A 12,500-nucleotide genomic window follows, 5' to 3' on the forward strand; every position below is an offset into this window, starting at 1 on the left:
CATGGCAGAGCAACAGGCTGGTTTTGATACCCTTCAGGCTCAAATGACAGAGAAAGAGACTGCCTTACAAAATGAAATTAGTGAGCTGCATACTAATGTGGCACAGGCTCAGTTTGCAACAGAGTCCAAAAACAAGGAGATCACATCCTTGGAGATGCAGATTGTGTCTGTCCAGATGCAGCTTGATTCTGTTGGCCAGGATTTCCAGAAGAAGTTGGATGAAACAGAGAGTAAAGTGAAGGAGCTGACAGATATCAAGGAAAAGCTGGTGGATATAGAGAATTCTAAAAATGAAGAAGTGAGGAACTTAAAAGGGAAATGTGAAGAGGTAGAACAGAATCTTCATAAAGCGAGTGCTGAATTGGGAACTTTGCAGACCAAGAATAAAGAAAAAGATGACGAATGTGTGGATTTGAAATCGAAATTGAAGCAAGTGTCAGATGCTCTTCAGGTGAAAGAAACGGAATTGAAGGAAGTCTCAAAACAATTTTCAGAACTGCAGGAATACTCGGGCAGGGAACACACTAAATTGACATCAGAGCTTGAAAATTTGAATTTACAATTTGCCAGTTTAATTGAGGAAAGAGATAAATTAAAAGTTGCTGTTGATAAAAAGAATGCAGGGTTCTCAGAGTTGGAAAACAAATTGAAAGAAAAAGATAATGAAATCAAGAATCTTGATGTGAGATGTAATGAAGTGCTGAAAGACATCGAGGAATTGACTGCGGAAAAATCCACCATGCAAAGTCAATTAAGCCAGGCTAATGATGCCTTAACAAGCAAATCAGCAGATTTGGAGGAAACTCGCCAAGTCCTGGAAACTGAAAACAGAAAACTGAATTCGGATCTTATGAACAAGGAAACCCTGGTCTGCTACATGAGTGAACAAATCAAGACAATGAAAGAAGATAAGGAAAAACATCTACAAGCACTGCAAGTAAAATCCCAGGACATCTGTGCACTGAAAAAAGAAACTGAATCACTAAAAGGAGAGAAAGAAAATACTGAGAAAATGTATGAGGAACTCAAAGATGCAGAGAAAGTAAAGCATGAGGAAATCAGAAAACAACTGGTCCAAATTCAACAATTAGAGTCTGTACTTGAAAACAAGAAGAGTGGCATATTGTCTCTACAAGATGAACTTGGTTCTGTGAAAAACGAAATGTCTTTAGAGCTTCAGAAACTTTCAGAGGAAAATACAGCACTTTCTCTGAAGCAATCAGCCCTGAATGAAAACCATGAAAAATTAGAGCAGCTTCTTGGAGAGAAGACTTCACAATTAGAAACAGTGAGAAAAGATCTAGTGAACTTACAATCAGAAGTGCAAGTACTCCAAACTACAAATGAAAAACTTAGTGAAAAATTATCTGAAAGTGAGGCATTATCACAAGACCTGCAGGGTAAACTTGAACAAGCTAATGAAGTTGTGAAATCAAATTCTAATGAGCTCGCATCGGCTCTGAGAGAGGTGGAACAGTTGCAGCAATCTTCTGACACTGAGCACCAAAAACTTGTCAACAAAATAGAAGCCTTAGAGAAACTAAATGTAGAGCTGTCGGAGTGCAGAGAATGTTTAAAGAGTTCGGTGGAGGTACTAGAAAATGAGAAAGAGAAGCTACAAAGTTGTATCAAAGCTATCCAAGAGGAGCAGACAACACTGTGCTCAAATCTGGAACAGAGTGTGCAGAAATCAGCAGAACAAGCAGCAAAATTGGAGGAATTGTCCACCAGTCTTCAACAAGCAAATGAAGCTGTATCACTTAAAGATGAAGAGCTCAGAAAACTTAGAGAAGAGTTGAAATCTGTTGAAGAGAACACTTGTCTGGAGATGGAAAAGAAAGCTGAGTCTTTATGTCAGCAAGAAAGTGAAAATAAATCATTGCAGGAGCAGTGCACCAATTTGAAGCAAGCTTGTGAAGCCAAGGACAATCAGGTTACAGCACTGGAAGGAAAGGTAAATGAACAACAACAAATATCGAATGAACTGCAAGGAGAGCTAGATAAGATGACAGGAGAGGCTGGTGATATGGAAGCAGAATTAAAAGTCCTAAGGGTGAGATGTAGTCAGGCCGAGGATTTAGAAAGAGAGAGAGAAAACCATATTGAGTGTCTGCAGAAAGAAATTAAGGAATCCCAGAACAAATTTTCCATTGACATGGATAAACTGGTGAGTGAGAATTCTGAACTCAAAGTGCAGTTAGATGAGTTGATTACAGAAAAAACCAAAGGGAAAGATTTGATTGAGAGCACAGTATCTCAGAAAGAGAGACTGGTGTTGGAACTGAAAGAAATGAAGGAAGTACTTCAGAGGATGGAGGCAAAGCAGGAGATGTTGCAGATGGACATGGAGGACAAAGATGAATGTCTTGAGGCATGGGAACAGAAAATAGCCATGATGGAAGAATCAATCAAGAGTTTAAAGTCTACTGTTGAAGAGAAGGAAAGGACTATAAATTCAATAACATCAGAACTAGAGGAAGTCACTGGAAAACTTAACTCAATGATGAATATAAAAGAATCTTTAGAAAAAGAACTTCACAAGAACAAACATCAATGTGAACAACTGTCGTCAGTCTTGGAAATGGAGCAATCTACTTTGGAAAAGAAAGCCGAAAGTGTTGAACAACTTAACAAGGAATGTGAAGAGTTGAAAATCAAATTGGAGTTGGTTCAAGACAGTGAAACTGATAAAATCAAATCACTTGAGAAACTTCAAGTAAATGTAAATGATCTAGGAAGATCTCTTGAAAAGTACCAGGTGGATTTGCAAGAAAGCAAGGAAAATGTTGATGCTTTGGAGTCCCAGTGTGGCAAGCTTCAAGATCAATGCATAAACAAAGATCAGATCCTTGCAGAAAAGCAACAGGAAATCAACAACCAAACAGTTCACATCCATACACTTGAAAATACTATGGCTCAAATGCAAGAGAAATTGGACTGTGTGAATGAATTGACCTTCAACAAGGACAACAAATGTGCCCAATTATCTGAAGAGTTAAGTGATCTACAGCAAGAGTACCAAGTGAAATCGGATTTGTTAGAGCAGCAGAAATCGTCCCTTGAAACATATGCAGAAAGAATCAAACAGATGACTGAAGAGTCAGAAGAACAGGAGAAACAGAGGCGTAAAGAAAACCAGGATTTACATGTCAAGTTACAATATAAACAGGATATACTGGACAGAAAGGTGTCAGAACTAGAGAAACTGAAAACCTCATTTGATGATATGGTGCATCAGGTAAAAAGTTCGTTCAGCAGTGTGGAGGAGAAAAATGTTGAAAATCAGACACTGTGTGCAAAGTTGGAGACATTGCAGAGAGAGATGTGTGAGTTAAGAGATTCTCATGAAGAAAACAGTAGATTACTACAGTCTCAAAAAGATGCTAATGAGTTGATGGAAAGGCGACTCAATGAAACTCTCCTGTCAAAAACTTCAGCTGAGGAAATCTTTGATCGGGAATCAGCAGAATTGAAATGTAAACTTGATGAAATGGCATCAGGAATCCATGAGAAGAGTGAAGAAATGGAATTGATGAATCAGAAAATGACAAATTTGCAAGGAGAGTGGGAAAGTTTGAAGGAAAAGAATATTTCTTTGAAGGAGTTAACAAACACACTTGAGGCTCAGCTGGATGTTGTCCGTAGTGAAAGTGAAAGCATGAAGACTGAATTAAGTGCAAGAACAGAAAGCTTGATAGATGAACGCCAAAAGTCGGAAAATGCTCTGGAAGTTCTGAAAAATAGATATGAGAATTTACAGAAGGAGAAGGAAGACCTATCTGCAAGTGTAGGAGAATTGGAAAAGACGTTGCTTCAAGTGGAAAGCGAAAAGGAGGAAATTGAATCCCAGAAATCATTACTTCAACAACAATTTGAAAACATGCAGTGTCAAGTTCAGGAGTTGCAGATTGTTCGAGAGAACAAAGAACTGGAATTGTCAAGCACTGTGAATGAGTGTTGCACATTAGAAAGACAGCTGGCAGAGGTCAGTGAAGAAAGAAATGACATTCAAAATCAGTTTGGGCAGCTGAAAGAAGACATGGAAGCCACTCAACTTCAAATCCAATCTCTCCAAAACCAACTTAAAGAAAAAGCAGACCAGGTGTCAGAATTCTCTCTCGTTATTGAAACCAAAGAGATGTCAGTGACTGAATTAAAAGAACAGATTGTTGAACTTGAAGAAGTTAAGTCTTCTGAAAACAAAAGGTATGTTGATGATATGTTTAAGAAAGACAAGGTTATTGAGTCTTTGGAAACCACAGTTCAGGAACTACAAAATCATCTTCAAGAAAAGCATCAGCAATTGAAAGTAGCTGAGACTGATCTGGAGGCTCAGGTTGCTGAACTCAGTAAAAAGCTAGATCACAGCCATCAGCAACTCCAGCTGTCAAAACAGGAGAATTGTCATCTTCAAGATCAAGTCAAAGAGGCATCCTCAAAGGAGTTCGAAATTTTGCAAAGGCATTCAGAAGCAGACGGACAAGTGTCATTGTTAACTTCAAAGATTGAAGAACTCACCAAGCAGAGTGAATCTCAAGTTAATAGCCTCCAAGAGAAAATCATAAGCATGGAAAGAGAACTTTCTGAATTGACCACTAGCAGTGCTGGATTGCAATGCAAGATTAAAGAGCTTGAATTCCAGAAATGTACGATAGATGAAGCGAAAAAGGATGTCACTGCACAGAAGTCTGAGCTTGAATATGAACTGTCAGAAAAAGTGCAGAAGATTGAAAAATTAGAGGACCAGACCAGGGAACTAGTATTGCAGATACAGGCATTCTCTATGGAGAAAGAACAGCTTCAATATGAAATAGAAATGTCCAAGAAAGAGGGGGATGTCCAAGTCCATTCACTAACCGAGAAATTGAGGAAATTAGAGGAAAAACTTAGGGAGAAAGATTCAATTGAATCGGAACTGAATGACAGGATTGTAACGTTACAACAAAATTGTGAGGAGGCAGAGAATGTAAAATCTCTGCTGAATGAAGAGAAGGAAGATTTACAGCAGAAATTACTCCAGGTGGAGGAGAGACTGTCAGAGGTAGAACTGCAAAGCATGAAAAATAATGACAAAGTGAATGATCTCTTGTCCCAAGATGCCATCAGCAAGGAGCAGATAAGGCAGCTTGAGGAGGAAACCAAAGCTCTTAGAGAGTCTGTAGAGGATTTAGAGGTGCTGAAAATCGAACTGTCAGAAAAACTCCATGACTCTGAAAGTAATCTAAGTCAGAAAATATCCGAATTTGCAGAAATGGAAAACAATTCGCAAAAAGCCAATGACCAGATAGAATCTTTGAGCAAAGAGATTAAAGTTCTTGCTGAAGCTAATGAGGAAAAATTGTTAAAGATTCAGGAGGCAGAAACCCAGATTAAAGCAAAGAATTGCGATGTTACAGATAAGGACAATATTTTAGCTGAAATGGAAAGCAAGTTGGAAGATATGATTAAGGAAAAGGAAACCATGATGTCACAGATGCAAGATGACATTAATCAACTACATGCTGAGACAGACTCACTGAAGGATAAGCTAAGAGAAAGTGAGTCTTGCCGAGATAAATTTGAAACTGCATGTAACACGATCACTGCCTCATATGAAGAAGTTTTTAGGCAGAAAGAAGATTTACAAACAGAAATCTCTCATTTAAAAGAGTCAGAAGAAAAATTAAACAATATGGTATCTGAGAACCTCACTCAAATAACTGTACTTGAAGACCAAATTTATAGTTGTCAGCAAAATATTGAGACAATATCAAATGAAAAGGATATTCTACTAAATAGGCTACATGAAACTGAATTATTAGTGGAATCCAGGCAGTGTTCTTCTGAAGGGGCACAAAAACAACTAGAAGATGTGCAAAGAGAAAAATTGGCATTGCAAGAATCTGTAGAATCCCTCCAGAAACAAAATGCGGAGCTAGAAGGGAAGGAACACCAGCTAATGCAAGAGACTGAAGAGGCAAGAAAAGAAAAAGAAGAAATGGAAGTTCATTACAATAATCAGATAGAAAAGAAACAGCAGATCATAAGAAACCTGGAAGAAGAAAAGGAAATATTGAAGAATAAATTACAGGACTCTGAAGTGACAGTGAAAAGAAATGCAGATAATTTTGAACATGTAAGGCAAGAACTGAAAGAACTGAATGACAGACTGAGCTTAAAAGAGGACCATATTGAAGAAGTACAAGAGGCTTGGGACCAGGAGAAAGCAAAATCCATCCAATTAGAAACACAGGTTAATGAGCTTCAGTTAGAGCTGGATGCTGCTGAAGATAGGAAGGGGAATCTTATCAATGAATTCCAGAACGTTAGAGAAGAGCTTGCACAGCGTGTGGAAAGTGCCGAGAAGAGACAGCTAATGGTGGAGGAAAAGCATAAAACTATTCAGTCAATGTGGGCAAGTCATGAGGCAGAATTGTTTACCAAAACAAGAGAAATTGAAGATTTGACATCTCAAATAGAAAGATTTACAGAACAAGTAACTGAAATGGAGAACAAAATTTCAGAACTTAACACAGAAAAAATTTCCATGGAGGACGAAGTGAGTAACTTGAGGAATTACATCAAAAGTGTGGAGGAGGAGAGAAATTCACTGGAGTCTCAAATCAGTGCTTCACAAACAGAACTACAGTGTACACAAACCTTCACACAGACTGCCCAGCAGGAGAAGGATGAAGCTAACGAAAAGCTGCAGTCTCTGCGTGAAACTGTTCAGGAGTTAGAGAAGGATAACCAAGAAAGTCAGAGTACCATACAGCAGTTACGGGTGGAGAATCAGAGACTACTGCTGGAGGCAGAGGAAAAGGAGTCTACACACAAAAATGATCGGGAAGAAATGCAAGATAAATGTCTTCAGCAGCAGACTGAAATGGAGTTATCCCTCAAGACACAGGAGAACTTGAAGAGTACATGTGAGAGGGCAGAAAGCAGACTTTCTGAAATTGAAGAAGAGTTGTTGAAAACAAAAGAACATATGTCACAGCTCCAAGAAGAATTGGATGTAAAGAATAGTGAGCTGAAAGAGACCAGGGAAAAGATGGTTAACATGATAGATATACAAAGACTTGAGGATGAAAATAAGGAACTGAAAGATAAAATTGATTCTTTGTCAAAAGAATTAGAGCAAGCCTACTCTGAGTTAGAACTGATGATTGCAGAGAAAGAACAGGCTCTGCAGGATTTAAATGTAATAAGACAGGAGAAGGAGGAAATAAAAAAAGAACTGCTCCAACTGAACAAGAGGATAAACCTTTTGCAGGCAGAAGTAGAAGAAAAGGAAGCAGCCGTTCAGGAACAAAAACAACAGTTGGTTTCTGTCACAGAAGAGTGTGGAGGGGAGGTAATGAAAATCAAGCAAGTCATCAGTTCCACTCTGGAGCCCACCATTATGGAATACCAAGGCATTGTCAAAGAAAAGAAGAGAAAGATTGTGGAAAAAGAAAATGAGCTGCTGGATCTTAGAGGCAAGGTAATGGAAATCAATAACAAACTTGGTGAGAAAGATGTAGAAATTGCTAACTTATCAGATACTTGTGCAAAATTGAGCAAAGAGAAGGAAGAACTACAGTCTGATATGGGGACGTACCAAGATGCCATGGAAAGCTTGGAAAAAGAAAATGAAGAGTTTACAACAGAGAAAAATACCCTGGAGTGTGAACTAAAACAAATGATAAGTGAGAGAGACAAGTCTCTTCACTTGGTGGAGGAGCTGAAAAGCTCTATAAAGGAGATAGAAATGAATGAACAGAAGAAACTGGAAGAGTGGAAAGAAGAAAAGGAGAACCTGAGAAGTCAAATATTTTCCATGGATGCTGAAATTATGGAACTAACAGACAAACTAAACAGCCAATCTCAAAAGGAGACAGTGTCAAAGAAGGACATGGACTTGTTACAAAATAAGATCAAGAAATATGAAGAGGAGCACTCTGGATATGAAAAAGACATTCAGAGACATCAGCACAAGGTGGAGGAACTGACCATTGAATTAACTCAAAATAAGGAACAGCTGGCTGCATCAGCTGTACGAAACAAGGACTACCAAGAGGAGGTGGACACTCTGAAGCAGCTACTGCAGGAAAAGATGGAGAAACTGGAAGATGTGCAGACATGTCTGGGAGCCAAGGAATCAGAAATGCAGGATAAGGAGCAGCTGATTGGTGAAAAAGAGAAGGAAATCCAGAACCTCCAGGAGCAGAATTCTAACAAAGAGAAGGAGAAAGGAGAACTTCTATCAGAGTTCCTGATTCTGGAGGACAACAAGGCAGAGCTGCAGAGGAGACTGTCAACCATGGAACTAGAGGTAAAGTGAATCCGCTGTTAGCAAGGGTGGTATAAAGATGAAGGGGATGATTTTTAGTTTGATATATATACAAATTTCTTTGGTTTTCAGATTGCTGATGTAAAAAGCGAAGAAAGGAAAAGGACAGCAGAAGAGATTGAAGATATAAGGGTTTGTAATTTATGAGCTTTTCAACGACATAAATTTTAAACTGTTAACCATTGCATACCTATTGTAATTATTTCCTGAGAACTTGACGAGATAGTCAGTTATTTGGTGTAAAGCTTATAAATGTTGAAATTCTGTCTATGATCAGATGGAGCACCAAAATGAATTGGTGAAACTTAAAGAACAGATACAGTTTGAGTGCACCAAACAAATGGAGATACAAAAGAGGCATTCTGCCAGTGTCTTGGAATTGAAAGATAACCACAAAACCATGATGGAGCAGGTTTGTATTAGGATTGACATATGTAGAAGTAAGTTATAGTAATCAGAATTTTGTATTCTAGTTGACTTTTGTTATAAATTTTAAAGCTAAAAGAAAAACACCAAGAAGACATTAGAAAGACACAGGAGAACTACGAAGCTCAGCTGAGTCTGCTGAAGGACTCGTTATCCCAGAATTCCACTGCTGAGGAGGACATAGCCAAACTGAAAGTGGAAATAGAAAAACTGGAAGGTTTGGTGGAGGAGTACAAAAATAAGTTACAATCTGTGGAGAGGAAGGAGACCCAGCTGACACAGAAAGTTGCAGAGTTAAAATCCCAAAACAGCAGGAGTAATGAGGTACCTTTGTCTGTTACATCAGATTTATGTCTGTAAATTTATGACTTGATATAGAAAGGTGTTTCATTCAGTGGCACAAAATATGTGGCCAAATGATATATAATTACATGTCGACCAGTTTCGCTTGCTGAAGAAGGTTACTACATGGCCAATTTCTCACCTTATTTGTCCCCTACCGACAAAGTCGAAGGGGACTTTAGGTTTGCGCTCCATCCGTCTGTCTGTCCGTCAGTCCTGCAAATCAGTTTTCCGGACTTTTTTTGACATGCTTGTAGATATTCATTTGATATTTGGTACATTGTTTGCCATTACAAGTTACAGATCAAGTCATAGTTTTGTCTCGGTCCGTTGATTTTTCACTAAGTTATGGCCCTTGAACTTAGAAAAATAGCATGAATTATTAGTTTTCCGGACATTTTATTTGTGTACTTGCAGATATTCATTTGATATTTGGTACATTGATTTACTATAACAAGTTACAGATCAAGTTTGAGTTTCGTCTCGGTCCATTGATTTTTTGTTAAGTTATGGCCCTTAGACTTAAAAAAATAACATGAAATATCAGTTTTCTGGACTTTTTTTTAATGTGCTTGCAGATATTCATTTAATATTCAGTACATCATGATGATTGCTTTGCCTTTACAAGTTACAGATCGATTTTGAAGTTTTCCTTGTCTAGTCATAGTAGTTGATTTCCAACCATTCCTATTTTGGTTTCCCAATCTTCCCTTTTATCATAACCTTGTTCTCATAAAGAACTTTGAATATTGATGCAGTCCAATAATTTTTTGCCTCCGGTAGGGGACTATGTATCAGGCTGTCCAGCGGCCCTAAAATTCCTAATTTTTTTCAGTTTTGCTAAAATTCCTAAAAAAAATGTCAAATTCAAGGGGAAATCCTAAAAAAGCCCTTATTTTTCATGTCAATTCCTACTTTTTTATCAGTCTTGAAAAATCAAAATGCAATCATACAAAATGTGTGTTATTAACGTAGATTGCAGTTCTTATTCAGATAATGCTGGTGCAGTGAAAGGCAGTTGACCTGTGGATCCATGTGTCAAGCTTGTTTATTGGTTGTGACTTTGTGATAAAGAGTTGAGATTTTAGGTTATAGCCAATAATAGCTGAGACCATGGAACACTGGAATACGCCCTTCCTGTACTTACATCTTATTTGTGTGTCATGTGAGTTTCTTTATTTTTAAATTTGACAAGGTAAGTCCTTTTAAATAATTAAAACTTCCGCAATTTGGTTAAAAATTCCTAATTTTAGCCCTAATTTAGCCCAAATTTTTTTAAATTTTACCCCTAAAATTTGCCCTTATTTTTTGTCCAAGGGTGCTGGACAGCCTGTATGTATTGCTATGCAATACTCTCACAATGCTTGTTATACTATGTCATATTCAACAGCTGTAACACAGCTCCTGACGCTCAGGAAATCAGTCTTTAGTCCATAACAACATGGTATATTGATAGCATATTGATAGTATTTGTACCAGGGAAATATGAGTGGTCTTAAGTATGTTAGCAGCAAGAATACCGCCAATTGTATGAGAAATATTTATTTTTATCAATTACGATATAGGTATCGTAACTGTCATCGTGGCCATATCTGTTTTGCAAAACGAATAGTGATTACCAAATACAAATCAATAGCTTTGCTTTTCACAATTTTCTATTCGTAAAATATTTTGGACACTATGAAAGCTAGGATCATCAAACTTTGTCAGTTGGTGCATCTTGAGTCTTCATAGTTTGTTGACCAAAAAGTAGGTCACCATGACCTACTTTTGGAATTTGACAGCTATATTTTAATATTTCAGATACCATTTAACTTACAATTATCAAACTTTGTCAGTTGATGCATGTTGAGTCTTCAGAGTGTGTTGACTAACAAGTAGGTCACCGTGACCTATTTTTGGATTTTGACGGCTATATTTGAATATTTCAGATACAATTTGACTTACAATCATCAAACTTTGTCAGTTGATAGGTCTTGAGTCTTCAGAGTGTGTATACCAAATAGTAGGTCACTGTGACCTACTTTTGGAATTTGACGTTTATATCTAAATATTTCAGATACTATTTGACTTCAAATATTAAACTTTGTCAGTTGATGCATCTTGAGTCTTTGGAGTGTGTCGACCAAAAAGTAGGTCACTGTGGCCTTCTTTTGGAATTTGACGGCTATATTTGAATACTATTTGACTTGTCAGTTGATGCATCTTGAGTCTTCAGTGTTTCGACCAAAAGTAGGTCACCGTGACCTACTTTTGGACAGTTACTTTTAAATTTTTAGGTACTATTTGACTTAACATCATCAAACTTTGTCAGTTGAAGCATCTTGAGTCTCGGAGTGTGCAGACTATAAATTAGGTCACCTTGATCTACTTTTTTAACTTCAAAGCTATATCTAAATCAAATGCTATGAGGCCTAAAATCATGAACCTGTTTCTGTTGATGTATCTTGAGTCATCGGAGTGTGTCAATTAAGAAGTAGGTCACTGATATACTTTTTGAATTTCATGGCTATATTTAGATATTTCAGATACTAAGTGGCTTAGATTCATCAAACTTATTAAGTTGATGTATTGCATTAAAAATCGGACAAAATACAATGCGATCCCCTTGTTCTAATTGTATGCATAGTAAATTCGGTATTTAGCACCCCAACCGTCTCTATATCCCTTGAAAAAAATCATGTAGAAGAGAAATATGTACTACCCAGATATGCACGTAGGTTAAGTAACTTCAGTCTGTAATTATTTTGATTACCTAATCTAATACTGTACTGTATGATATCCCCTTCATACACTATCATGTGATAGGTCTTTAAAACCTTGTTAATTGATGAATCTTGGTTAGTAAGAATTTTTGCTTGTTCTGCAATGTATCAGAAGAGCGATTCTAGGCCCATGGGCCTCTTGTTTAAAATAATAGTTATGAGTTTATTTTTAAAAAAATTATTGATAGTTCAGAACTTCTCTTTCGTGGCTAATCAATCCATTCTTTATTCTTTCACTAGACCATGGTGTAAACATATTAAATGTTATATCAGCATGGAAATGATGTACATTGTACAGCTTTTATATATATATATATATATATATATATATATGTATGTATGTATGTATTTTTTCTTAGTTTCTATCAAAATGGGAGAATCGATGTACCCGTTTGTCCACGGAGATTACAGCTGAGAGGTGTAAAAATCACAAGATGAAAGAGATAATGGACAGCAAAAGAAAGGAACATGAGGTATAAATTAATGTTTGTTGAATTTGCAGCGGGAAAATGTTTTCACTACCTTGTACTGTAAAATGGGTAAGATACACAATAGAAACAGCTCATGAAATTAAGTTTAACTTCGCCAAAACAAGATTTTAGAAACTCCACATTTATCTCTCAAGTTACTCCTCTTGATTTCATCAAAATTTC

At 37.1% G+C, this 12,500-nt stretch overlaps 1 protein-coding gene across 2 annotated transcripts in view; it reads left to right on the forward strand.

The window, feature by feature from the left end:
* LOC125649108 (centromere protein F-like) overlaps positions 1–12,500 on the forward strand; it is a 57,133-nt gene that overhangs the window by 29,091 nt on the left and 15,542 nt on the right. For both annotated transcript variants that reach the window (XR_008803279.1, XM_056166254.1), the window contains exons 11-15: positions 1–8,296; positions 8,387–8,446; positions 8,592–8,726; positions 8,813–9,064; positions 12,207–12,320. The exon at positions 1–8,296 is cut by the window's left edge and continues 382 nt beyond it. Coding sequence is in view for 1 of the 2 variants with exons in the window: in XM_056166254.1 (XP_056022229.1) it covers positions 1–8,296; positions 8,387–8,446; positions 8,592–8,726; positions 8,813–9,064; positions 12,207–12,320 (8,857 nt within the window). In the remaining variant the exon portion in view is untranslated. The remainder of the gene's footprint in view (positions 8,297–8,386; positions 8,447–8,591; positions 8,727–8,812; positions 9,065–12,206; positions 12,321–12,500) is intronic.

This window comes from Ostrea edulis, chromosome 5 (genome assembly GCF_947568905.1).
Source record: "Ostrea edulis chromosome 5, xbOstEdul1.1, whole genome shotgun sequence".
In the NCBI taxonomy this organism is placed as follows: Eukaryota; Metazoa; Mollusca; class Bivalvia; order Ostreida; family Ostreidae; genus Ostrea; species Ostrea edulis.